Source organism: Pogoniulus pusillus, chromosome 5 (genome assembly GCF_015220805.1).
Source record: "Pogoniulus pusillus isolate bPogPus1 chromosome 5, bPogPus1.pri, whole genome shotgun sequence".
NCBI lineage: Eukaryota > Metazoa > Chordata > Aves > Piciformes > Lybiidae > Pogoniulus > Pogoniulus pusillus.
The window spans coordinates 28,629,616-28,655,875 of NC_087268.1; the positions used below are offsets into that span (position 1 = coordinate 28,629,616).

At 38.0% G+C, this 26,260-nt stretch overlaps 1 protein-coding gene across 2 annotated transcripts in view; it reads left to right on the forward strand.

Moving 5' to 3' along the window:
* Window positions 1–26,260, forward strand: part of NCK2 (NCK adaptor protein 2) — an 87,819-nt gene that overhangs the window by 37,430 nt on the left and 24,129 nt on the right. For both annotated transcript variants that reach the window (XM_064143632.1, XM_064143633.1), the window contains exon 3: window positions 16,816–17,057. In XM_064143632.1, the coding sequence (XP_063999702.1) occupies window positions 16,832–17,057 (226 nt within the window). In that variant the 5' untranslated portion in view covers window positions 16,816–16,831. The remainder of the gene's footprint in view (window positions 1–16,815; window positions 17,058–26,260) is intronic.

Here is a 26,260-nt window from a genome sequence, read left to right on the forward strand (position 1 = left end):
GTCAGCTGCTCTTAGTTGTGGCCCATAATAGAGCAGCTTATTTTCTACCTGCTCTGTCACTCCTTTTCCTCTCTCTTTTCTACTCCTGCTTTTTGATTTTTGCAGCTGTATGCATAGTGCTCCCAGCGATCCCCCGCTACTGTTGTTGCTACTCTGGCTTTTTCCTCACTAGTTTGAGCTCTTGCATTTTGTTTTTAGCATGTCTTTACTTGTGACCACTTGTTCCAACTTTTCTTACTGACCTTTAAAATTCACCTGTATTTTTTTAACTGCCTTTTTTTTTCCTTTCAATGTGAAATACAGACATATTAACAGGTGTGTTTCTATATGCAAGTTAAATATCTTCCTGTCATGCAAGCAAGCTTTGACAGATGATATCAGAGAGATCCTCCCCTGAATCGTCAGGTAATATGGGATGCAGATTTTCCCAAGAGGCTGATCTTTAATTCTCTATCTTGCACGAAAATCAGTAGCTCTTTGTCCATCACTTAACACATTCCCTGATAAGCTGGGTTGTCTCATACCATTAGTTCTCGAGTTATCACATACCAACCTCAAAAATGCTGTTGCATGAGCATTAAACTTCTTTTATATTTGATCTACGAATTTGTTTTTCAAGATTAAACAGTCAGGGTATTAGTTTTCCTTTCTTAGTTCTCCCTGAAGATTACTGAATGTCATTCTCTGCCAGTCCTGGATTTGCACAGGATCTAGAAAGGTCTGTTCCATTAATGCTAGAGCGAGTACTGGTTTTATGATGATGAAGGTCAGGGTGCTCGGTAAGCTAAAGCATTTATCGCAGTAGAAAAGAGCGTGACTTTCATGAGTTTACTTAAATGTTTTGACTAAAACTGCAAACCTTGTGTGTATGTGCATTTATGCATGCTTATAAAACCAGCTTTCAAACTAGCTCATAAGCAGGGCTTTGACAGTTGTGCTCCATAGAAACTGAATTTACTGTTGGAAGGATAATGGGAATTTGCATTCTCAGCTGCTGACTTGCCCTTCAGGCATTTTTTGGATGCATGGCTGCTGGAACATACTTTCTGACTGCAGTAATTTACTGAAACTTCAGGAAGTCTTGACCTGTGAGCTGTCTAAGCCTTCTCATGTGTAACTGGTAACATATGATCATGTGTCCAAAATGCGTGCTGCGGTTGTGTCCAGTTATGTGAGGAGCAGCTGCTGCTGTGTGTTCTTCAGAGAAAAAAAAAAAAAGATGGTGGCAGCATGATCAGTAGGCTGCTGCAGTCTGCTCTGTGACTGGTTTAGGAAAAGTGGAGGAGATGGCACAAAGCAGGCCCCTGGCCAGACTAAAGATTATCGTCTGTAAGTGGTTGCTGAGCATCTCCACATCCTGAGCCAGCACCCTAACTAATTCTAGAGAATCCTTAAAAATGAGAGAAACAAACCCAGGGGCAACATTTGATGCAGTGATACTGTGCTGCTTATCTATGTGGAACTAAAGTTTGATTTCACAGGTGAGTTTTTGAACCCAGATGTATTGCATACTAAAGCAGCAGGAAGAAGGCATCAAATTACACTTCCTTCTGGGACCTGTTCCTCAGAGTTCAGTTTTCAACAAGAAGCTTAAAAACAAGAACATATAAAAACGCTTGGTATTAGTCACTTGAAACACTCAGAGGTTCTGTGATGCAGGGAAGAAAAGGGAATATTCAGTTAAATTCTCACTGAGGTGCAGGAGGAGAGGGGGTGCTGGAGTTGTCATCTTCTCCTATTCCAAACCTTGAGGTAATTTGTGAACTCCTATACCTGTTTTGATGGGTCAAGGGATTCTGACTTCCTGCTACTTTCATGCACTGCTCCACAGCTTCCAGTATTTGTGTGTGAGTTTTCTTTTAAAAAGCCTTTTTCATTGACATCTGCTTCAGATTTATTAAAACTATTGACTTGCTTCTCTTAGCAATGTCTGGTTTAGATAATGAAGAAACTGTTTGCTTCTGTTGTAATACTACTTAAAGCAGGATTGTGGCATGTTGTTGAATTTTGACTGTGAGTACTGTGAATACTACAAGAAAATGTCAAGTAATATTTTTTTCTTGTGGTTCTCTGCTACTAATACGTATAAAACAAGGATAGCATAATTACTGCATTGAAACTCATTAGCAATATAAACTAAAAAAATTGGTTGAGCTAGAAGAAAATAGAACTCTCTGGCTAAACTTTCAAATTTCAAACTGTGGGTTTGAATCTTTTTTTTTCCTTTATTTAATCACCTTTCTAGTACAGGTATTTATCTCCACAGTCTCTCTCCGTGATTGGAAATAATGTGGTTGCTAATCTTACCTTTTCACACTTGGTAGTGCATTTTATTTGGTGGGAGAAAAGAAGAAAAGTGCCTGTAAATGTGCAAGGAGAGAACATGTCATCAGTGTAACAGTACATAAGACTTCTGGCTGAAAGAGATTTAATGTAGCAGCCAAGGCCAAATGTTTTGGGACAATTTCTTAATGGTAGGAAGATTCTATTCAGAAAATTGAGCTGAGGAGAAATTTCTGGCAGAAGATAAAACAGTAGGAAGAGATTTAAAGGATTTTGGAAGGATTCAGTTTTGTTCAAGCACTGGAGCTGAGAGTAGGAATAAAGAAGGGTGTGAGTCTGGTGTCACCAGGCAGTACTGGTCTCCACTGAAGGTACATTTTTTTCATAGAAATGTAGATACTGCTGTTCAGTTATTTTTGAGTTTGGATAACTGCTTCTGTGGAAGAAATCTGATAATCCTAGACTTTATCCAGTAAAAGTTTGCTTTTAGACGCTTTTCTTTTTGAGGAGGAATTCTGGTGCCGTGGAAAATCATATTGGGGAAATAGTAGTGGAACAACTTTTTAGATTATCTGTGTAAGACACTTGGACTTCAAGGTAAGAGTTCAGAATAAGAACAGTCTTCCTAATGTGCTTACAGGAGCATGTCTAGCAGAAGGGTTTCAGTAAATCCTCTTTCATCTTCCTCCCCCTTCAGTGAATGGTGTTTGTTTTGCATCAGTCTTCTTCAACTGAGGAGTTGACAATGGTTTGCTACTGAAATAGTATGACAGAGCACTCAACAAGTACCATTTTTTTGGAAGAGAACCTCATTTGAACTGGAGGAAGATGTGTAAAAAATAATTTCATTTAAATTAAAGAATGCTGCTGACATCCCAGACCAAAAATGCAGTCCTGACTTTAAAGCATTTTTGAGAGCTATAGGACAGGTTATTTTGAAATCTATTGTATTTGGAAAAGTGTGAGTAATAGAGGTTTGCTCTGCGCTTCTCCCTCTGTGTTTCCAAAACAGAGGAATCCTCTTTTGACTGTGAAGAAGCCGTTAGATGGAGGAACAGATAGCTTCAGGATAAGGCTGGAATGGCCCTTTCTTACCTGGGCTGATACCAGTTTAGCATTAGCGCAGTAGTCAGTCTGGCTTATGAGTCTTGCGAAGCTGCAGCATTCACTTGCATTTCATAAAAGATCTAATTTCATTTAAATTGTGCCTTCACATGGTAGGTACTCTACCAGGAAATTAAAAGGATAGCTTTCTGAGTAACTATCTTGTACAATCTTCTTCAGGAAGATGTACAGATTTGTACAAGAATAAATGTAATGGCGTTATCTGTTTCTTAATGAAATCTGACACTATCTTTCAAGCTGCCTCTCGGTTACATGCATAAAGCACAGAATTAAGAATATCTTGTGTTCAGCAGTTGTTGGCTGGTTGTTTTTTTCACCTCTGCTGTTCAAGGAGCTTGCTTCTAGAAAGTAGCTTTTAGCCTGAGAAACTCATTTTTCTCATAGCTAGGACAGTTTATTAACCCCAAAAATCAGCTAAAAATCTGAGGAACTTTTTCTGGGAAATTAAATTGAGACATATCTTAATTTGATTTTCTGCTGCTACAAAGTACATTTTTATCTTGAATAAAAATTCTGGTCCAGGTGGAAAAAAAATAATAATCCAGAAGTCTTTAGACTTTATTCAGTATTTGAAATGACAGTAAGCTGGAAAGCTCACAGGAACAGTCAAACAGGACCCTTAATTTACTTAATGCTCTGTAAACTAAAACTTTTAAGTTTGAAAAATGTGCATGTTAAAACAGTTTCCTACCGTTGCGAGGTAGATAGAATAGGGTGTTGGGGTTTTTTTGTAAAGCCAATTGATAAATTGCCTAAGACTATGAAGCGAATGTTATCTAGAAGTGAACGAACTCTTGTCGTTAAACAGCTTTGGTTGGGAATAAATGCATTTTGGAACTGAACAAACATCTCTTCCTTTTTCTAGTTAAAGAGTGAATATATGATTTTTCCATTGGGGAACAGAAGGTCAGCAGTTCAGTTTTATTTTCAGCGTTTTATAGACAGTTTAAAGTGAAATCCTTTGAAAAGTAGGTAGCAGTGTTTCAAGGGATTAGCAGGAAAATGTAGCAATCCACAATGATTCTGAGATTTGTCCTGCTGTGTGAGATCAAGGTTAAACTTCTTATGTCTAAGGACTGTTCTTTGTTTATACAATACATAAATGTACTAACACTCTCAGTGAAGTGTAATTTCTGCAGACCATCGAACGTTTGAGCTAGGTGAAAAGAAGTAGCAATACAAGCAAATGCTGCAAATGCTTTTCTTTTTTTTTTTTAAGTCTTGGAATAAATGTCTCCTTTATAAAATTTCATGGTGTTCACCATAGCCTGAGTAGCTGGCTGTTTTAATTTCAAGGTGAAAGGGAAGATTTATTGATAGTGAGGATGAAAATACATGAACACTAACACATTTAGTTTGTTCTTTCACAGAGTGTGTTTCACCAAGTCTATCCTATAGATAATACTGCCTAAACATTTTCTCAGTGGAGTGCCTGCATATGTTTCTATGATCTTGTGTGTGTGGCTTCCTCTTTGCCCTCTTTTTGTAAGGAACCAAGAAGAGGTTGCTAGGTGTTCAATGATTTGTAATTCTGCCTTGCATAGACACCTAATATGTTGTTGTGTGGTGGTTTTTGTTTGTTTTTCTTTTCTCGTCTTTTCTGTTTGTTTGGGTTTTTTTTGCTTTGCTTCCCCCTCCCCCCCATATTTTCAAACGTATAGGTGAGGTTAAATGTCGTCTGCTGGGAGGAACGAAGGGATAACAGACCAGACCAACACCAACAAACGTTAAGCTTATCTGTGTCTCTGGCTTAGTAGCAACACCCATAAGCTGATACAGAGATGTGATTATTGATTATTGCTGGTATTTTAGAGACAAGATGAGGTCTCTTTTACCAAAAGTTGTCTTTAGGGCCACTGAACTGTTCATTAATTGGTGGCTTTCTGAAACTGTTTTAAAAAAAAATCAGGGAAAGGTGAGCTGATGCTCTCTTCTGACCCTTCCACTGTATTTATCTAAATGTGAATTGGTGTTTGAGATCCTCTTGTGTTTACTCAGCAGCTAAGAAACACAAGCCAAAAGGCTGCCTTCTTCCTGTTTTTCTCCGAATATGTCCTCTTTGTGCAGTCTAGGTTTTACCACTGACATCTAAAATGTGGAAAACCATTGCACTTGATGGCAGTGCCTTCAAAATCTGCAGTAGTTGCATCTGCATAGACTGCTGATGGAGACAGAACAAGAACTTTGCCAACACCTGCCTGAACCCTGCCTGCTGCTGGAGCTTGCAGCAACTGGTGCAGGAAGGGGAAGTTGAGGGCAGATGGCATGAGCATGTTAGGGCAAAAGGCTGGAGGAAGGGCTTGATGGGAAGAGATGCTGGCTATCTGGAGTTGGATTTGCTTCTGTTTTCAGGTGTTAGTGAGTTTTTTGTTTGTGTGGAGGGGATTTTTTTTTTGTTGTTCGTTTTTCAACAGACTAAAAGCTGCAATGGTGATAATACATGCTCCTTGTTTTTTTTTTTTTTTTTCTTTTTCTCTTTTTTTTTTTTTCTTCCCCTCTCTTCAAAATATATAACAAAAGGACATGAAAATATGCCATTTTGTATAGTCTTTAAGGCATGGGCCCATCTTCCAAAAGTACCATCTTGGTTGGTTAAATCACTAACAAAATAATTTAAGTACAAAAGTTCTCTATCTTACCCTTTTTTCACAGTATCACAGTATCATCAGGGTTGGAAGAGACCTCACAGATCATCAAGTCCAACCCTTTTTGGTCTGGTCTCTAGGATATTGTCTGTTATAAGTACTGTCTGTTAACCTTTGTCTTGCTCTTTGCGTGAATAAAACTATAAATCCCTTAAAATAACACCCTGAATTATGTTTGTTTGGTTTATTTAATCCTTTAAGATTGTCTTTAGCTGTTTTCTTAATCGTCTTAATAGTCCTTCCATGTTAATGAAGGACTTGAGACAAGTCCTTTGTACTTTGTGTTGGTGACCATACTCAGTTTCAGCTTGGTTAAAAGCCTGTTAAGAGTGTTTATAACTTCTGTAACTATCATTATCTGTCTTTTAAGCATAGGTAAATTATAAGGCTCGTATCTAGTCACAGAATCATAGAATCAACCAGGTTGGAAGAGACTTCCAAGATCATCCAGTCCAACCTATCACCCAGCCCTATCCAGTCAACTAGGCCATGGCACTAAGTGCCTCAGCCAGGCTTTTCTTGAAGACCTCCAGGGATGGTGCCTCCACCACCTCCCTGGGCAGCCCATTCCAATGGCTAATGTCTTGTGGAACTTTAGCATACGTTGCTATAATACCAGTTTGTTCCTATAGAGTACCAGGTTCTGTCCTTTGAAATAGAATTGTAAATTTAAATCATTTGTAGAAGCTAAAAATGAACACTGCTTACTTCATAATAGGCATGCTGTGCCAAAAGGAGTATAAAGATATCCTTTTAAAGTAAAACATCAAAAGATTTTTAAACATTTAGCTTCCTGAAACAGCAGAGTGCTTATCATATAAATAGGAAAGACAATACTTATACTGTCCCATTGATTAAACATTTGTATCTTGAACTGCCTTAAACCAGGAAAATTTGTGGAAGAGCAATATTACAAATGAAATTTTAAAAATAGTAAATTGGGAAGGTTAGATTATATGATGGCCACCACATGAAACAAAGTCAATATTGTATAAATTTTGGGTGGTATTGCCTTAATTTATAGAAGGTCAGAACCCAGATTGGTGTTCTTTTAGTGCAGCAGCTTTGTCTTTCTGCCACTAATATCTGCTACTCTCTCATATATACAGTAGCATTTGATTCTTTTATATTTTGTAGAGTCTTACTGTTGTGACAGCATTGTGTCATTTTCTTGCAATTTCGACTTTTTCTGAAGCCATGTGCCTCAAATTATGAAGCTGTATTAGTCTGAATTATGATCAGCTATTACCATGAGGTAAAACTGACTTGCAAGAAATGAGGAAAGACATGAGTAGGGGGGGCTGCCTTCACTGCGTTCTTTATGCTAGGTGGTCTCTACCTTCAAGAGCATCCCCACTTCTCCTACCACGTAGGTGCTGGTGCTGCAGCCTCTTGCTGGACTGGGGCTTTGAGAGCTGAAAAGGGCCTAGGTCGTCACTAAAACTGAGCAGCACACAAAGCATTGGTTGGTCTCGCCAAGGAGGTGGAGACTTTGTGATTAAAACTACTCCTTTTCCTTATATGGCAAGTTTGTATTTTAAAAGATCGTTTGAATTTGCTCCTTCTTTCATCTGGGCAGATTGGTAAATGTGATGAACTTCATGAAAACATTGAGTACATTTGTTCTGTTTTGGGTTTTGTTTGGTTTTTTTTTAATAAACATCCATTCACTTGTTCTTATATGAATATATATAAAGTGAGATTGCTCTTTTGTTGAATGGCAGAATGTTGTATTGACTCCTTAGCAGAACAGATGTATTTCTGGATGTTTTAGTGTGTATTCTCCTTTATGTCTTTGTGAGTCTTTTTAAAAAGACTTCTAAGCTTCTTACATGACAACAAAAAAAGCAAGCTTAACTTGTTTTCTATTTGAGCTATGCAGAAATTCGTTACCACCAAACTAGTCTTGAGGTTTCCTGTTTGCAGTTGTTCTGTAATACAAGATAGAGAGCACTGGAGTGTAGCTGCAGCTGTATTAGAGATTGGGATGTCAGATACGTTGTGGGCCTGAGAGAAGAGAACGTTGCTTAGAAGCTGTCAGAGCATCTGGTTAAAGAAACAAACCCCCAAAGCTTGCCACATTGTGCCTTGAGACAATGGCAGATGATAGACAGGAAGAGGATTTGAAGTGTGCAGGGACAAGCTGTTAGGTAGCAGCATGATGAAGGTATTTACTTAGTACTAGTTCTAAATTACCAGTTCATTAGGATTGTTCCTTTTTTTCTTTAAAGCTATATAGTATGCTTATATTATAGTAACTATCATCTGAAAACCCACACATATGGGGCACCTGTAGAAGTGCACATCTATGGTAGGGCAGTCCTCTGGTGCACAGGACACAGCACCTCAGAGGTGATTAATCCCCTCACAGTTTTATCTATAATGTGTTTTTTTTTTCTTTTTTCCCCCTGAATGATTCAAGGAAGCCAAGCTAACAAAGGTCTTGGGACCTGCTAGAAAAGCTTATGATGTCTGCTGAGCTTGGCTTGGAAGTGACTCCTGTGGCTAGGCCTGTCTCTTGACTGGTTATTAATCTGTCCAGCATGGGTGCAAATCTGGGTAGATGGGTAGACCTATATCAGGAGTTCAAATTAAGTGACAAGTGTGCAATAAAGATTGTCTATTCATGCCTATCTCTCTTAAAACCTTTTAAATAAGTACTAATTGCACATCCATAATCTGCTAGTAAGTTGTGTGGGGTTGTAGGGGCATCCTTTACCTCTTTCCTCTGTTCTCCATTAGGATTAGTTTGTCTACTTGGTAGTGTTATCAAGGGTTGTCCAATTTACACTTTCAAATTAATGGCACAGCTGTAATTCTCCAAAACTTTCTCATTGCTCCAGATTTTCCTTGGAGCTTATGCTTAAACTTTAAAGCCTATTTGGATGGTTCTCCTATCTTGTTGCATTTGAAGATTAAAAGTGTTTAATTTCACTTATTATTTTTATGCTCTAGTCAGTGACAGAGGGGAAAATGGTTGTCACTGTAAAATAATCCCATAGTGTAGAAATAAGTATTAAACATTTTCTACTGCATCGTGTGCAGGAAACTTAATTCTGTATGTAATTCTATTTTTCATTTATTCCAGACAGGGTTTAACTTTTTTAGTTCTTTTAGCACTTAACTTTTGGTTCATTGCAGTTTGACTGCACTTCTTTTCATACCTTCAGTTTGCATTTCCTGACTGGAGCTTCTTGCTCACGTTTTTTTGTTTTTGAAGAAAGGACTGAGGAGAGGGAATACAGAAATCCCCTTGAGCTTTTTACCTAACTTCTTAAGCAGGATATTCTCTTAACCATACAATACCTTTTTTGTAAATGCTAAATTGTGAAGTAGGTTGGGAAATTAAAAACAAAATATTCCTCATTCCCAGTGGACCCATTGTTTGTATCTTTGTTCACATTTATTCTTTTACAGCTTTCACTCATTCTTGCTTTCAGCTTTGGAAAACTGACCCTCTAGAGTACTGACAACAACTTCTATTGATTGTGACTGTGTCTTCACTTTGCACATCAAAGTAAATTAGATAATAATCGCTTGCATTTACTCAACTATCACTTCTAGTTCTGTAGTCAATGCATCCTAATGAGAACTAATAGTGAAATACCCTAAATTAATTATCTGTTTGTGTTAAAACAGCAATTTTAGGCAGCCCAGGTATGTGACTTTTTTTCTCCTCAGGTATCTGACACCTCAGAAACGCATAGCTGGATGATGGATTTTCCTAGAGCTATTTAGTTAACTGTCTTCAAAAGAGAGGAGTATTCTTAACATTTTTGGTGCAGTGAGCTCTTTCCAAAGAAACCTGTCTCTTGGTGTGGATTGACACACGTTATATGCACTATTAACCTGTTAAACTGCAGAAAGAGTTAGACAAGGGATGGCTCTAAGTGATCCATCTCTATTTGTCTAAGCACCAGCAAACAACCCATGTAGCAAAGTATGGAAAGAGTTTTACTGATTTGACAAAAGGCTGTGATTTGCCATAATTAGGGTCAAGTTGTTTATGCCTATAAAAGCTCTGCATTTCGAGATTTTCTTTCAGCAATCGTTAGAAATGTATTTTGCTTGGTGTAGGTTAATTCTGGTCTTCACATGAAGGAGATGATATTTCCCTCTTTTTTCAAACATCCATACTTTTAAGCATTAAAATTTCTGTGTTCTGCTGGTAATAGTTGCAAGTGTGTTCAAAAGGACAAAGAACTTTTTCACAAGTTTCATTTGAAATCACATTTCTGGATTTGTTGTTTTTTTTTTTTAATGCCTTCTCAGTTCTCTCTTTGAGTTTAGTGCTTTACTGATCCTCAAGAACCAAGTGAAACGATCTCAAATGAAGAAAGATGTGGTTTTGAGATCTTCCTGTCTGTGAAAACTATGGAACAAACTCAACTAGCCATACACCCACACATGCAACTAACTGTGACAACAAAGCTTGCAACCTCCTAAAACAGTATGCAGCCTAAATAAAGATTTCATCTCTATAAGTAAGAAAGTTTTAGACTTAGAATACACTTCAGATTTATTGATCTAATACTTCTTTTATTATTAATTACAAAATACTGTAAGCACATCCTGTGAAAGGGACCTTGATGGTAAGATACTTTTTTCACTTTCCATAACTGTGTTAGTTTAGAGAACCAAATATTACCTATTTTCTGTAGTTTATGAAAGTGTCATCAGGTGGACACCAGATAGCTGGCCTGTCAGCAACATGTGCTGCAAGGTTTTCAGAATTTGGGGGCAAGCAAAAGAGAAGTTGTTCAGCCTTCAGGTGTTAGAGAAACTGTGATATGTAGTTAGCTTTTCATTCTCCCAAGACAGTTGCTTAAAGGGACACAGTCTCAAGTTGTGCCAGGAGAGGTCTAGACTGGATGTTAGAAGGAAGTTGTTGGCAGAGTGTGATTGGCATTGGAATGGGCTGCCCAGGGAGGTGGTGGAGTCACCATCCCTGGAGGTGTTCAAGAAAAGACTGGGTAGGGCACTTAATGCCATGGTCTCATTGACTGAATAGGGCTGGGTGCTAGGTTGGACTGGATGATCTTGGAGGTCTCTTCCAACCTGCTTGATTCTGAGTCTCCAATATTTCATTGCAGTTATGTGCTTTATGTACATCAATATCATGTAAAAGCCTCTGTATCAATTCAGTGCCTTTCTTTTGGTGTGTCTTAGAAAGACATCTAATTCCAGAACATTCTGTTGTATCTATTGGTGTCTCCTAGCAATAGAATTTTTGCTTGTTCCCTTGATGAGGAATTGTATTCTAGGCATTACTATCAGTCATTTTCAAACATGTTCTTTTTTGCAAAGGAAGTTGTGAATGAGGAGAGCAACCACTTCCCTTCTCACTATATCTTAAAAGCTGAATCTTAATCTCCTGTCGCTATCTTAACTAACCATATCTCTCACGTAACCCTGAGCTTTCCTCCTGAAGGTAAGAAAACATGCTGCTTTTCTGCACTTTGGGCCACTGGTCACTTGAAGTGTTGACTTGTGTCAGTCTGCAGAAAAAGATTTCAGATGTCATGCTAGATACTACTAGATTCTTGAATCATTGATAGTTTATTGAACATAAGATTTTTCTTTCTGGACTTTGTTCAGATAAAGTCTATACAGGAGCCACAGTACTAGATACTCCACATATGTTTGCCTTTGTTTTGCCTTAGGGTTAGATAATGTTCCTCACCTGTCTGAGCAGGCTTTCAGTATAATCTTCTTATAGCTGACTTGACCATGGCTGGGTTTTTGTGTGCTATCATTTTAGCCTGGCAGATTTTTGAGTTTTCTCCCTGTCTCCCTAAAATGATTTTGTGTAGGAAAAAATTCAGATGTAGAGCAGTAGGGTGGTTGCCACTGCAAATGAAACCTAAACTAGAGGGAAGAAATGGAATGGCTGAAAATACCTGTGCTCAATGTAAAGAAATTAGTTTTAACATTTCACCAAATATGACTTCCTGCGAGCAATGCAGGAGGTGCAGGATTAGAAGGGGTTAGAAGTGTAGATCAGCCACTTTGCTAATGTAGGAATTACCTTTTGAAGGTCTGGATTGTGGAGTTTTGTTTGCTTCTTTAGTGTGTTGTTGTCATTTAGTGTGATGTCTTAAGGTGTGTGTTTGTGGTTTGTTGTTTGTTTGGGCTTTTTTATTGTTTTGGGTTTTTTTTTAAACTTCAGTTGGAAGTTGGCTGCCATGAAAGTAGAGCAAGTGACCACTTGATGTGGTAAGCTAAAAACCAAGGCCATACAAGTACTTTTTAGAATGAAGTGGTCTTGTACTGAGAAGTCGATGAGTTGCATTTCATAAATTTCAGTTCCTTGCATAGATATTTCAAAGCTTTTCACTGGTGAGTTCTGAAGTGGGAAGTCCAGAGAAAGAGAGCAAAGTTGCTGTAGTTTTATGATGAGCATCTGAATGAACTTGAGTTATTCAGTTTGGAGAAGAGGAGGCTGAGGGGAGAACTCATTGCTCTCTACAACTACCTGAAAGGAGGTCATTGTGAGATGGCAGTTGATCTTTTCTCCCTAGGATCAGGTTATAGAGTAAGAGGAAATGGCCTGAAATTGAGCCAGGGAAGGCATAGATTGGGTATTAGGAAAAAAATTCTTTGCTGAAAGAGTGGTCAGGCATCAGAATAGGTTACTCAAGGAGGTGATGGAGTCACGGTTCCTAGCAGTGTTCAAGTAATGTGTGGACACAGTGCTTCAGGACATGGTTTGATGGCCCTAGTGGTGTTAGATTGATGGTTAGACTCGATGAACTTAGAGGTCTTTTCCAACCAAAACAATTCTGTGATTTCTTTGAGTGATATCTTATTGGTTAAGAGAAGAATGTATTTCAGTGTTAGGACTTTTGAGCTTTTTGAGGAGGAAAATTTCAGAAGGTTGTTCACTTTGAGCAGTAGTGAATTTTCATTTTGCTGATGTGGAGGAGTCTCATATTTCCATTGGAGGACTGATATTTTCAATTGTCCAATCTAAGAGTAGAATACTGAAAACATCTTGTATTTTGAGTACATGTCAAGTTTTTATGGTACACTCAGATGCTTTGGGAGGCTGTATTACTGATTTTTTTCCTTATATTTTTCCCCCAAATCCAGTTACATCATTTGCTTCTCATCTTTTGTTTGGCACACAGCTGTGTTGCAGAAGCATTTCAAAACTATTAATTCTATGGCCTCCTTTCTGGGGAACAAATGTGTCCTTATTCATATACAAGGAAATCTTAGCTCTGCAAACGTCACAGGAAGAACCTTACTGTCCCCGGCAGAGCCAGCCTACTGATGTAATCATAGGAAAGTAGCTTAAAAATCTTTAATACTAGTTCTCTACGCTTAAATTACCCCAACCTCTCCCCCCCCCAAAAAAAAAACCAACAAAACAAACCCTAAACTCAAACTAAAAAAACAGCACAACCAAACCCTTCTACACATATGAATGCAACTTTAAATGGACAAATGTTTAGCTGCAATTATAGGTTGCATTTTAACACTATAAATCCTGTCCCTACTTAGATTGGAATGCCTGTGCCATTAAACATTCAGCGAAACCTGGAGTACTTCATTGAAATGGGTACTGTATGAGCATGCCACTTGAGAATTTGACCTCTCTACCCTTCTGCCAAAACTCCATCATGTAAGGGGTCTGCTTGTGAAATGACGTAATTTTTCAGTGTCACTTATACACAATAAAATAACTGGCAGTAACTGGAACGGTAGAAATACAAGTGTCTTGGGACTTCCTGTCTTGAGTGGATTTTGGAGGGCTGTATAGCTGATGATGTCAGCCCTCACGTGTGGTCTCTTCTGCTTCAGTCCTTGCTAAACTCCTTGGGGAAGTGCATGGTGACTCTTAAAACAGGAGCCAATTCAATTATTTATTTACTTTTTGCTTTGGATGGATAGGAAGATTTTAATTGCTTTTCTGTGAGTCACTAGTCAAATACTATGTCTAATGAGTTGTGTTGGTTTTATTATTAATATACTATTCTATTGATAATTTAAACTTTCCATTGTAATGAAATTAACTATTTTTGGAAGTGGAGCGTGTGTGGTGGCAACATCGGCCAACTGTATTGTTGGTGTCCTATTTCTTGATGTTCTCCCTGTCCCTAGGAAAAGGGAGAATTGACCACTTTACAATTGCTGAGATAAAATAAAGCAATCTAAATTGGAGAAAGGGATTCTATTGACAATGCCAACCTCCAGAGCATGTTTGATTGCAGTTCCCCTGTGGTTACAACAGCTTATCGACCTGTAGGCTGTCCGTTTTATGTGAGTCAGAAACCAGGGCAGTTTATTGGAGACTGCAGTCCAAAGCTCAGGCTCTCCTATGTCATTGTCAGAGGCTATTATTGTTTTAGGGGGAAAAAATATTGAAAGATATAGTGACTTAGTTTTTTGCAAAACCATCAATTCCACATGCATTTAAGTTACAGCTTGTTTGACTGTAAGGGTTATGTCTCCTCAATTATTCAAAACATAACTTCTTTTTTAATTTATCTTGGCCTTCTCAGCTATGTAAGTGCACATTTCAGTAATGCTTTCATTGTTGTATGTTCCTTTGTGTTCTCTAATTGAAAAATGAGAACTTCACCCTGCTCATTTCTACTTCAGATTTTCAAAAACATCAGCCTACTTTAGCCATGAGGGGTGATTTCACTGGTGCTTTCCAGAGCTTTACTGTCAAACCATAGCTCAACCCTATACGATGCTTTTCTGAAAACAAGTGTGATGATAAGAGGAGGCTTATGTCTTATGATTACAGGTTGACTTTAAGGAAAGCACTTCTGTTTCTTTGAAAGAGTGAGCTGCTGTTCTGTCTGGCCTCTACTGTAGCTGTAGCATGTGTATGTGTGTTGACAGACTGCAGAAGGAATCTTTCTGCATGTAGGATATAATTTATGCTGAACAGAATTTCTGAATGAGGTTTGGAGGATTTTTTTTCTAATTATTTTTATATCATGTAAACTCTTTGGTATCAGAGCTTTTGGGCTTGTGGAGTCCTAAGAGCTAGACAAGAAGTCAAATCATATTAAAAAGGTCCTTGGACATTAATAGCTTGAAGTACTCTAAGACTTGTGTATGTGAATCCGTAATCTAAATGAAATCTACAGCTTTAACTTGTTTAAAAATACAATCTTCTACATTGCATTTCAAATAGATTCTCAGCTCCTATTCTCCCATCCTCCACCACTTTCCCCCAAGTGCCCACTCAGAATTTAGAAGATAAAATGAACATGTTTTGGTTGACATTATAATATACTTGAATGTCACAGGTACTGGCATTGGACTTTTCTCTTCCTTGCATGCTATTGTGCTTGCTTGCATTGTTCCCAGTAATTAGTGGGATGTGTAGGAAAACATGGAGGCATGCAGCTGTCTTTTCACAGCTGACAAATAGCTTTGGGAAAGAATGTTCTTGTTATAGGTTAATGAGAAAAGGCAACTCATTCAGTCTTAACAGAAATCTGGGTGAGTGTTGGGTAGGGAAGAAATAAAATGTAGTTGAGGGAATTATAGTGGGTGCTCTTCTCCAGCCCTCTGATTCATGTCTGGCACAGGACTGTAGTGGGCTGGGAGCCTCCCAGGAGCAAAAAGGGAACAAGAGCTTCTCCTAATACACAGCGTGGTGCTGGCTGCACAATATATACTGAAAAAATGCTTACTGAAGACAGTAACCTCTTCTTGATGGCAGATTTCTCTGCCAGGTTGTATTACTTCTTGAAATATTTTTAGCTTCCTATGAAATGTAAAAGATTAACAATGTTGTTTTAATGCAGAAAACTTATGATGTGTTTGGATGAGTAGCTAGGGCAGAAGGAAAAAATATTTTTGAAATGCTGCTATATTTTTTTTTTTTCTCACATCAGAACTTTGAATGCTAAGCATTGGGATAGTTTTACAATGCTGTTTGCAAAAAACCTAAGAGGATTATCTAAATCAACTTTTGTGAATATATATAGAATCATAATAGTATTTTTTGTATACATTCACTGGAAGCAAATGTAATATGTGGTGACTAGAATTTACTCTGTCAAGGTGCTTGTGATGGTTTGGGCATGAACCTGCCCCCCCACACTTTTGAATTTGCCCCAGCTAACTCAGACGGCCTCTGGGAATATAAATGAAGCTATTTATTTTACAGCAGCAAATATACAAGCAGCTATTTACAATATATACAGTTATATACAGAAATATACAAAGGATAAACAATACAGAAGCACAGCTCCCCTCCCAGAAACCTGAGTCCCCAGGAGGGGCTCTCAAACCACCCCAACACCTTCCCCGGCCCCTCTCAACCTTACCCCAGTTCCCAGGAAGAATAGAGATGCAGCCAAGAGGTTAAGAAGGAAGGTTAGTGGCAGTGGGGTTAAGGAGATGTGACTAGGTCTGAAGGCAAAGGCAGAATGAAAGACAAAATGGAGAATGTTTTCTTCTTCTTCCCAGAGTTCTCAGCATGACTGTGAGAGAAGCAGACACAACCATGTTTTCCTTTTCACTGCCCATTATCTAGTTCTTTTACCAAAACATTCCAGCTTGCTTCTAACTAGCACAGTGCTGTCAGATTTTAATGGTGGAAAATACAAGGAAAGACAACATGATTTCCCTTACTCTTCAAAGGGCACCTCCAGTCTCTGAGGTTTTCCTTTGTATGGCTTTCTTATTTTTGTCTACCTTTTTCTTGTTTATTTCAGAACTCAAAGGAAAATAGGGGTAAGAACTATATCCAGTAATTTACTGATGAGCACATTTTAACATTTTGTTGCAGAAGGACTCCATGAAAGATGACAGAAGAAGTTATTGTTATTGCAAAGTGGGATTACACTGCACAGCAGGACCAAGAACTTGACATCAAGAAAAATGAGCGTCTTTGGCTATTAGATGATTCCAAGACATGGTGGAGGGTAAGAAACGCAGCCAACAAAACGGGATACGTGCCATCAAATTACGTGGAGCGAAAAAACAGTTTGAAGAAAGGTTCTCTGGTTAAAAATCTGAAAGACACATTAGGTAAGTCCTTACATGTTTCAGATGAACTTTTTAGTAGGCTTGATGGATTTCACATTGGAAATGTAATGCGCATATAATATGTTTTTAACATGCTTGTTCAAATTTTCCTAATCTTTAAGGTGACAAAGTAAATGATAGAGGAAGGGAGAGTGTGGTGGTAGTGGTAGAATTGTGGAAAAATATAACAGGTTTTCTCAGGTCTCATGCAAGAGAGTAAGATGCTATTTTTGTTTGAATTTGTCAGAGGTTGTGTATTTTCAGTGGCTGTGTTTTCACTGAGATATCAACTGCTAAATCCTCTTCTTTTCGTTCCAAGTCTTCTCACTCAGAATTATGTAAACTGAATTGTTCAGCATAGCTATTGTAACAAAGCTGAATCACTTTATGGGTAAGATTATACTGTATGAGTGTGTAAGGTCAGGGTTAAGTTTCTGTGGTTCAAAATGATCTTCCTGCTCCATGTCCATAATGTGTACTCTGTTTTTTCATACTTCCTCATAAATTCTTCACCATAGTGTGTCATACATATAAAATGATAGACCTTTGAAAGAAAGATCCTGAGTGTATTATGAAGAAATGTTTTTAGAAGCTAGGTTAAATTAATTTTTGTTTTAATTTTTGCAGCGATTTGTAATGATTTATTAAGTTACTAAAATAAAAAAGTCTTAATATATGGCTAGGAAAGGTTAAATATAGTGATTAGTGATCATTTTACATATAGAGGCCAAAAAAATACAGATGTAATGAATAAAACAGAAACAGGCATTCAAAGGTGCTTGGAAGATATTTTTTTGCTTGTATTTGGGGTGTTTTGTGAAGTCGTACATAGGGAAAACTATCCCTCTGTTGCAGTTCACTGTAGAAGATGCTGACTCTTCAACAGAAAAGTTAGAATTTGGGATTGTACTGTTAGAAAAAAGATTCATTTAAAAATAACATGACAATAGCTCCTGTAGGTTTATCACAAGTGTCCTCTACTAGTTTTGTGCCTACCAGGTTAGGTTTGCTGATCACTTCTTCATTTTCATGTCCTCCATTGCTGAGCTGCCGTAAAATAAAAGGAAATTAAGGACTACAGGTATGGGATGAGTGGCAGGCAAGCAAGGTTATAACAAGATTTACCATGATAATATTGAAAAACACAGGCCTTCCTACAGATACTTTTGGAATTTATTCATTACATTGTGTCTTTTCAAAGATTATTAACAATAGACTTCAACATCAACTGACTAGTTAAATTCAAAATCCTAGGTGTTCCTTTAAGGTCATTTTACATGGATTTGTTGTTTTAAATCTAAAAGCTGCTTTATCAAAGAATTTGCATTCTCTTGATCAAGTATTTACTTGATGTCCATACATGCATTTTTATTCATATCCAGTAGAAAGGTGTTTAAGTGAAAGAATAGAGACATGTCCTAGCATATATACATGTTTACTTCCGTGGTTTTAACAAAGCTTCATGCTGCAGGGTGTGTCAGTTCACTATCATGGCAACCAATGAAAAGGTGTTTGGTGGTTTCGTGGCTGAGCCTTGTGTCACATCCTCCAAATTTCAACTCTTTGCATGCACTTACATGTTTAAGTTTTGAAGGACTGTTACAGCAACGTACTGATTCCTTTGTATCTTTTCTAATAGTTTTCTCTTTGTGGTATTTGTTCAGCTGAGGCAGAAAATGCTGTGTAGTGGAGCTTAGCTTTTTCTTTTGCAATGACTGTATGTACCTGCTAAGCGTAGGGAGTGCAAAGCACCTTAGAGTTAAAGGGTGTGAACTGCTTAGCATAATGAAACTTTGATTTGTACTGTGCAGTGTCTATCTGTACAATTTTCTTTTTACCTTTCCTGAATTGGAATCTTCAACTAAACTCTGGTCTTTAAGTCTTGCTTGTCTTTCTGTACAGCAATTTCCCGCTCAGAACAAGGGGAGCATGTGTCCTCCCTTAGAGGGTCCTTTGTTCTGAGCAGCTATCAAGAATGCACTTTTTTTTTCCAAACAAAGGCTTGCAAATTGCAAGGCTGATGCTTGATCTTAGTGAAAAAGCTTTTGAGTTTTGCCGTGCCCAGTGAAACAATTTCTTTAGCTCTCTCTACAGAAATATCTCCAGTGTCTCATAGAACATGCCTCTACTAAGATCACAAGACAATTCACTTTAAAATAGTCTCTAACCCAGCACAGATGGGAATGGTGGTCATGAGTATTAGTCCTTAAACAAAATCTATTTCCAACTTCGATATTGAAGCTATTATCAAAATGTCAGGTACTAAGCTAAACTCCAGTAGTAATTAATCATGTCTTATGAAATTTCAAGAGAAACAAAAGACTCTTAGCTGCTTCCAAGTGACAAAGCTAATGGACTTTAAAGAGAGGGGACTCTCTGATATACATGCATCTAACTTTCATGTTTGCGATGCTCCAGCAAGCGGTTGCTCCCATGGAGATTGAACTTCCCCTACCTCTCCCTTAATCAATTATACTTCCTTGTGTTCAAATATAATTCATCTGAAAACATTGTTATTGCACAAATGATGTAGAGTGTTGTCTGTGTGATTGCCTGTAGCTATCTTCCACTCCTATGCTTATCCAAAATAATTACCAGTGGTTGATTTATACTTGCTTCCAGATATTCAGTATGAAAAGTGCCAGCCATAGTTCAAGTTGCGGCAGACACTGTAAGAGCTATTGCTATTTAATGAATAGTCCTCGTAGCTGGCTGTTGAAAATGCATCATGTAAATAGTTCTTAATCCATGTAGTCTGTGTTCTAATAAAAGTTTATGGCACCAGTTAATACATTGGTGTGTCGTACATAAAAAGGTCAAAACCACTGTAAGAGTTTACTACACTTTATCAGGAAAACTTTTTTCACTCATCAGAGAATGAAGTCATGCCTGTTTGACGTTGAAAACTTAATTTTCCTGGAACTCTGTTGACTGTCATTAATCGAATCTCAGTCCCTGAATACTTTATTAGTAGACTCTCATCAGTCTTACTGCTGTTTGGCTTGGGGTTAGTGGAAGGTTACTGGGTGTGTGGATACCTGGAACACGCAACTTGGTGGTTTAAATCATTAGCCCGTTTTCAGCTGTGTCTTAAGGCTTCTGGAATTTCCATTGTATTTCAACATTTTTTTAAAAGAACATCAGCAAATAAGAGGTGTTCAGAGCCAGCTGTTTTAAGTGTTAGATGCATATTAAAATGCTGGTTAACACTTGTTTATCATTTTGAGACTGCTAATTTTTCTGTTGATGGCTATCTGGTTTTACTGCTTTTCTGTCTGATATATGTTGTTTCTGTATTCTTAAATCTTTATCAAGAGAACTGTAATGGGTACCTAGCTGCAACAGACCTATTTTAATTACAGAAATATAGAGTATATGCCATCTATTAAGTATTTTAAACAATTCATCTTCTCATTCCCTTTTTTGTCCTAACTGAGAGATACTGTGAGTAAAATGTTAATGGCGATTTAGCCATTTCAAATTACTGTCTTCTGTTTGCTCACATTGAATGAAAACTGATAATTATTACTGTTCTTAAGGCAGAAGCTAGCTTCTAGGCCTCCAATTAAAATTTCATCTTCATTATCACGAAATCTAAAATTGTTTCCTTGGACAGTATTTCTTTTGTGAGGAGGTTTTTTATATATTTTGATTGTGTTATGAAGCAAGAGACCTCCAGCATGCATCTCCAGCATGCATCTTTCAAACCGTAGTCTTCTGTAATGTAATTCTTACTATGTGCCGGGTGCAGGAAGGAATTCCCATACCCGTTTGGTGCCAAAACCATCTCCAGAGCTGCCTTTGAGTGCAGCTCCATGGGTTTCCCCTTCTACAGCAAAGATTATCTATGCTTGCTGGCTCATCTCTGTCACGCTGAAGAGAAACCTTATCTGAAGGAAGCAAAAATAATTAAGAAGTCAGTTGTTTATGTAAGCAAAATGGAACTTCTGCATTTTTTCCATCCCCTTGCAAGTGATTTTCCTGGCAACAGCACAAATCCCCAAGCAGCAGCAGCATGCTATGGGTGACTGATGCATGTGATCCAGCAGCAGGGTGCCATTTTCATGGGAATCCACATTTTTCTGAATGTTACTGCTTTTGCTTCCCAACGAACACTGCATTATAAAGATTTATTGAAGGTGTCCAGTCTTCCTCCCTTTAAGTGAACAGCCACATTAGCAGCCTTGAAAGCATTTCCACTTGGTTCTTGCATGTTTTTGAACAGATGCCCAGCAAAAAAAGTTTATTAAATGATTTGAAAGAGAAGCTGCAAATGAAGAATAGAGGAGATGTGTTTCCAAAATGAGTAAGGGTAATAGAAACACTAGAGATGAGTGTTGGCAATCGTGGCAAATAACAGCAATGTCGGTAATGTTTCACGGAAATACTGAAGTTGCATGCGAGACTCTTCAAATGACTTCTTTATTAAGCTTCTGGGAGTCAGCAGAACGTTTCAGTAATGTTTTGGGTTTAATTTGCGCAGTGCTAGATTTTCAGATGGAAAAACTGCTGGGACAGATGCGCAGTGCAGAAACCAGCCCTTACTTGTGTCATTGTTCCTAGTATGTTATTTCTGAAGTGTTACGAGCACCCAGCAGTGTTTCTTGTGTTTGTCAGCCTCCATACTGTCTATGTGGGTCAATCTGTAGAATTGTGCAGCAGTTTCTGGGTGCTATCAAACCTCTTCCCTTGTCACCTGGTTGTTTTTATTTATTTATGTGAAAAAGAGTTTTTTTCCTATATGTAACTTCACATTTTCTCATTTGAGAGATACTTAATACCATCTTCACCATGCCTTTCCAGAAATTGTCAGGGAAGTTAGGTAGCTCTTTATTCTTTAGACAGTCACTACTTAGCAATAAGCAGGAATGCAGAATAGGTGATTTTTTTTTATATATATATAATGACTATTATTATGTTTGTGGCTTTTTTTTTTAATGCAATATTTTCTTTAACACTGGAGAATGCTGTTGATTAAGATGTTTGATATATTTCTTTTTGAATACAAATATTTCAATGAAAATTTAAATTATTACTCATCATAGTTCTGCCTAATGTGGTTACAAAGTCTCATTCTCCAAATAATACATCAAGTAAATAATCACCTTCTGGCATGTGGGTTAGGACTTGATGGTGTCCAGTTCTGGGCCCCTCAATTCAAGAGAGATGTTGAGGTGCTGGAATGTGCCCAGAGAAGGGCAACAAAGCTCTGGTGAAGGGCCTGGAACACAAACTGTATGAGGAGAGGCTGAGGGAGCTGGGGTTGTTTAGCCTGGAGAAGAGGAGGCTCAGGGGGGACCTCATTGCTGTCTACAACTACCTGAAGGGAGGCTGTAGCCAGGTGGGGGGTGGCCTCTTCTCCCAGGCAACCAGCAATAGAACAAGGGGACACAGTCTCAAGTTGTGCCGGGGTAGGTATAGGCTGGATGTTAGGAGGGAGTTGTTGGCAGAGAGAGTGATTGGCATTGGAATGGGCTGCCCAGGGAGGTGGTGGAGTCACCGTTCCTGGAGATGTTGAAGAAAAGCCTGGATGAGGCACTTAGTGCCATGGTCTAGTTGACTGGCTAGGGCTGGGGGATGGTTTGGCCTGGCTGATCTTGGAGGTCTCTTCCAACCTGGTTGATTCTATGATTCTGTGACTTTAGTAGTCTTTCTTTAAAAAATATTTCAGTTTTGATGATTTTTTTTTCCCCTTTTTTTAGGACATCTTTAGTGGTTTAATTTCAGTAGTTCTGACATGGTGTCTCTAGTAGATTTAATTGTACAAAATGGTATTTTGACATTCATCAAATCACTTCTTAAGATTAAGTACTGAAATTTGATTACTACTTCAGTCTTTCACTGGTGAAGTTTCTTTGTGTAACTGTTCTTGTGGTTTTAACGGAACTTTTTCCAGTTGTTCAGCACAAGCTGTTAAAAGTGCAATCAGGAGAAGCATACACAGTATTTTTGTCATAGTTGGATTATGAATTGAGTGTTCTGTATGCTTTGCTTAATGAATTAGTGTTTATTGGTGAACTGCTTTTGCCGTATTAGATGCAAGATCAAAGAAAATACATTGAGTTACCTATATGATCAAGCAGTAGTTTGAAAATACTTCTATTACTTCTTAAGTACTTTCAATTTTAGTGTTTTCTGGACACTGCATGGATGTAAAATTTACTACAGAATGGAAAGAACAGTGGAAATAAATATGATATCATTGTGTAGAATCTCAGTCATTTTGTTTGGAGAAGACCTCTAAGATCAAGCTCAGACATCAACCTAACACCACCACGGCCATTAAACCATGTCCTGAAGAGTCATGTCTACATGTATTTTGAACACCTCCAGGAACAGTGCCACTACTTCTTCCCTGGGCAGCCTATATCAGTGTCTGACCACTCTAAGTATTATCTCCTAATAGTCAATCTAAACATCCCCTGGTGCAACTTGAGGCCAGTGTATAAGTACACTGTTGTAGAGCACAGACTCTTAAGCCTTGTACATCTCATGTTAATAAAAACAGAGCTGCCTTTTAAGACAAACAGAAGCTATTTTAATCTCTTTAGAACTTGAAGTTCCCATGTTGCTGGACTTCCTTGTCACAGACCTGTAAGAAAGGCTAATCTTTTCACTCCAGAGCAGGCATTTAATAAATTTTATTAAAAGCGCAATTACCAACCAACCTTCAGAACCTTTTCCTGTGTTGCTCTATGTTGCTCTGAAGCTTTCTAGCTTGTCAGAAAATGTAGGTATGATAGTTCGTGGCACATCTGTCGTGTCTCTTGGAGGACTGGTGACTCGTCTGTATTGACATCTTTAAGCAGTTGATATACAGGAATTTAAGTGCATCTTTACAGAGAGGAAGTAGTTGAGGTTTTTATACACAGCACAAATTCTTGCTCAGCTCCCTAGAGCGTATGTTTTAAAATACCTTATTCCATGGTTGAATTTGTTCAGCAAATTTCTCTGCTGCTCTTCATCCTGATTTTCAGTTGTATTGCCCAAAGTAAGCCTGTTTGTGAGGCAGTCTGGCAACAGTGGTGACTCCTTTGCCAGTGGGGGAATTGAGGAACACAGTTCTGTGGTAGTGAGAGAGGCTGGTGGGAACTCTGGTTTAAGGGAAAAGAAAAAAAAAACCAGGGATAATATCATTTCTTCCATCTTCACTAATAATAGATCAGTCTGGGTGTGTGGATTACTGTCACTAGATGCTGAGAAAAGAGAAATGAGCTCAGAATTTTAAAAGTCACACTGTAGTGTGGTAACAGATGACTTACATAATAAGGAATTCAAATGCTTTGCTACTTTCTCAAAAGATTTCTGCCTCATGATCATCATCAAAACCTAGACTTAGCTGAAGTGGTTATTTGCAGTTCATTACTGATCTTTGAAGATCGAGAGATATACTCAATAGAAGTACCTCTACATATGGAAGGTGATAGAAGATATTGCTGGCACAACAGGGTCTACTATTTCACTCTCAACTTGATATATATACAATGGCAGAAGAATATATTAATTTGGAATTACTGTTACTATTATGCATGTTAAAATAGTTATCCAGAATGCAAAACAAACTCATGGTTTATGGTTATGATGGTGGACCTTTTGTATGCCTGTGAAAATTGAACTAAGTTTATATATAATCAACTATGTCCAGTGAAATTAGTATTAAAGGAATCAAAGTCTCTGCTTTGTGAAACTAAAATCAGACTTTCTAAAAAATACCATGTTATAATTTCCAAAATAATATGTGATTAAGAAGGAAAAAAATAAAATAAAATTGCAGAACAGGCTTATGTAAAAAAAAATCCATCAACCACAAAGGAAAATAAAAAATGAACTTCATTTTTGTTACCTGCAGCTAAAAGACTTGAAAGCAAAGAAAATGGGTAAATATTGTGGTGAACTCAAAGTACAGAGTAATGCTTATTTCGCTGCTAGATAAAGGACTTTCTCTGCTGGATGTATGCATTCAGGTCCTTTTTCTGATCTAAGATGAAGAGCTAAAAGCATCAGTGAAAGCAGAACCTGTAGCTTGTTGCAGTGTCCCTGTGCTCCAGTGCTAGCTGGTGCTGGGAGCAGAGGTTTGTTCTTTTTTCAGTTTACACTTGCATGTAAGACAAACTTTCAGCAGAATATAATACATGAATTATTTACTGGGGCAGGTTATTTAAAAGCTTTGATGCTTCAAGAGTTTGAAACAAACATATAATGGAAATCATGATATGTCTGACCTTTCCACAGGTTTTTCTTGTATGATGGTTGTGGTAAAATGTTGTAAAGCTGAAGGTGTAAAGAAATCTTGTGGATTTTAGTCCATGTCGAATGAATAAATTCATTCTCTTACTAGATGTTTCATGTAATAGGTGGTTCTCTTCCCTCCCCCTCCATGCAGCGTGTTTGTATGCTCAGAGATACAACTTGATGTTTATACATTGCAGAACAAGCCTCTATTTTGGTCATAATTACGTTCCAAGAAGATAAAATATTGCCTTGAGTGTGGTTGCTTGTACTGCTGTCTTTGGTGTTATTTCCCTCAATTACTACCTTTGAAGACCCTTTCTGAACCAGTTACACTTCAAAATATAATCCTGTTTGGCCTTAGAGCAACCCCAAAAATTAGCTTCCAAGTTACTTTTACCATTCCCTATTAAAGAGAGTCACCAAATTGCTGGTAGCTCTTCTATACCCTGTTCCAGCCATGGAGGCAGAGCATTTTGCTCTTGCATTAAGGTTGTGTCTGAACCCTAAGCTCTTTTGATGTTTCTTTTTTTTTAATAGAATAAAATTCTTTTAGCAGTCTGCTAATTATGTCTCTTCTGAGGCAGTGAAAAGGGAGTTTTGGGTTTTATTTTTATTCTAAAGTAGTGTCTTGTATTGGATTTCTTGCATTATGTTCCCTTCTGTCATCTTCTTCCTCAGGTTGCTGGGAGGACCAAGCAGTAGAGCTGGGACTGCAGTATGGGTCACTGCATTACACTCCCCTGCCTGCATAGACCCTTTCCTGTAAGCATGTGCTTATGGAGGGATGTAATGAGCACAGTTATTCAGAGAATGTGGTCTCTCTGCATTATGTCTCTCCTTTAGCTTCGCATCCTAGTTCATGAAAGTGCTAGCAGAGAAGAAACAGTCAATGGTAACTGATTTTGGGGTCTTGTTTGTAGCTGGGTCATCTTTCTAAAGACTAAGAATGCCAACAAAAGTCAGTACCTGCTGTA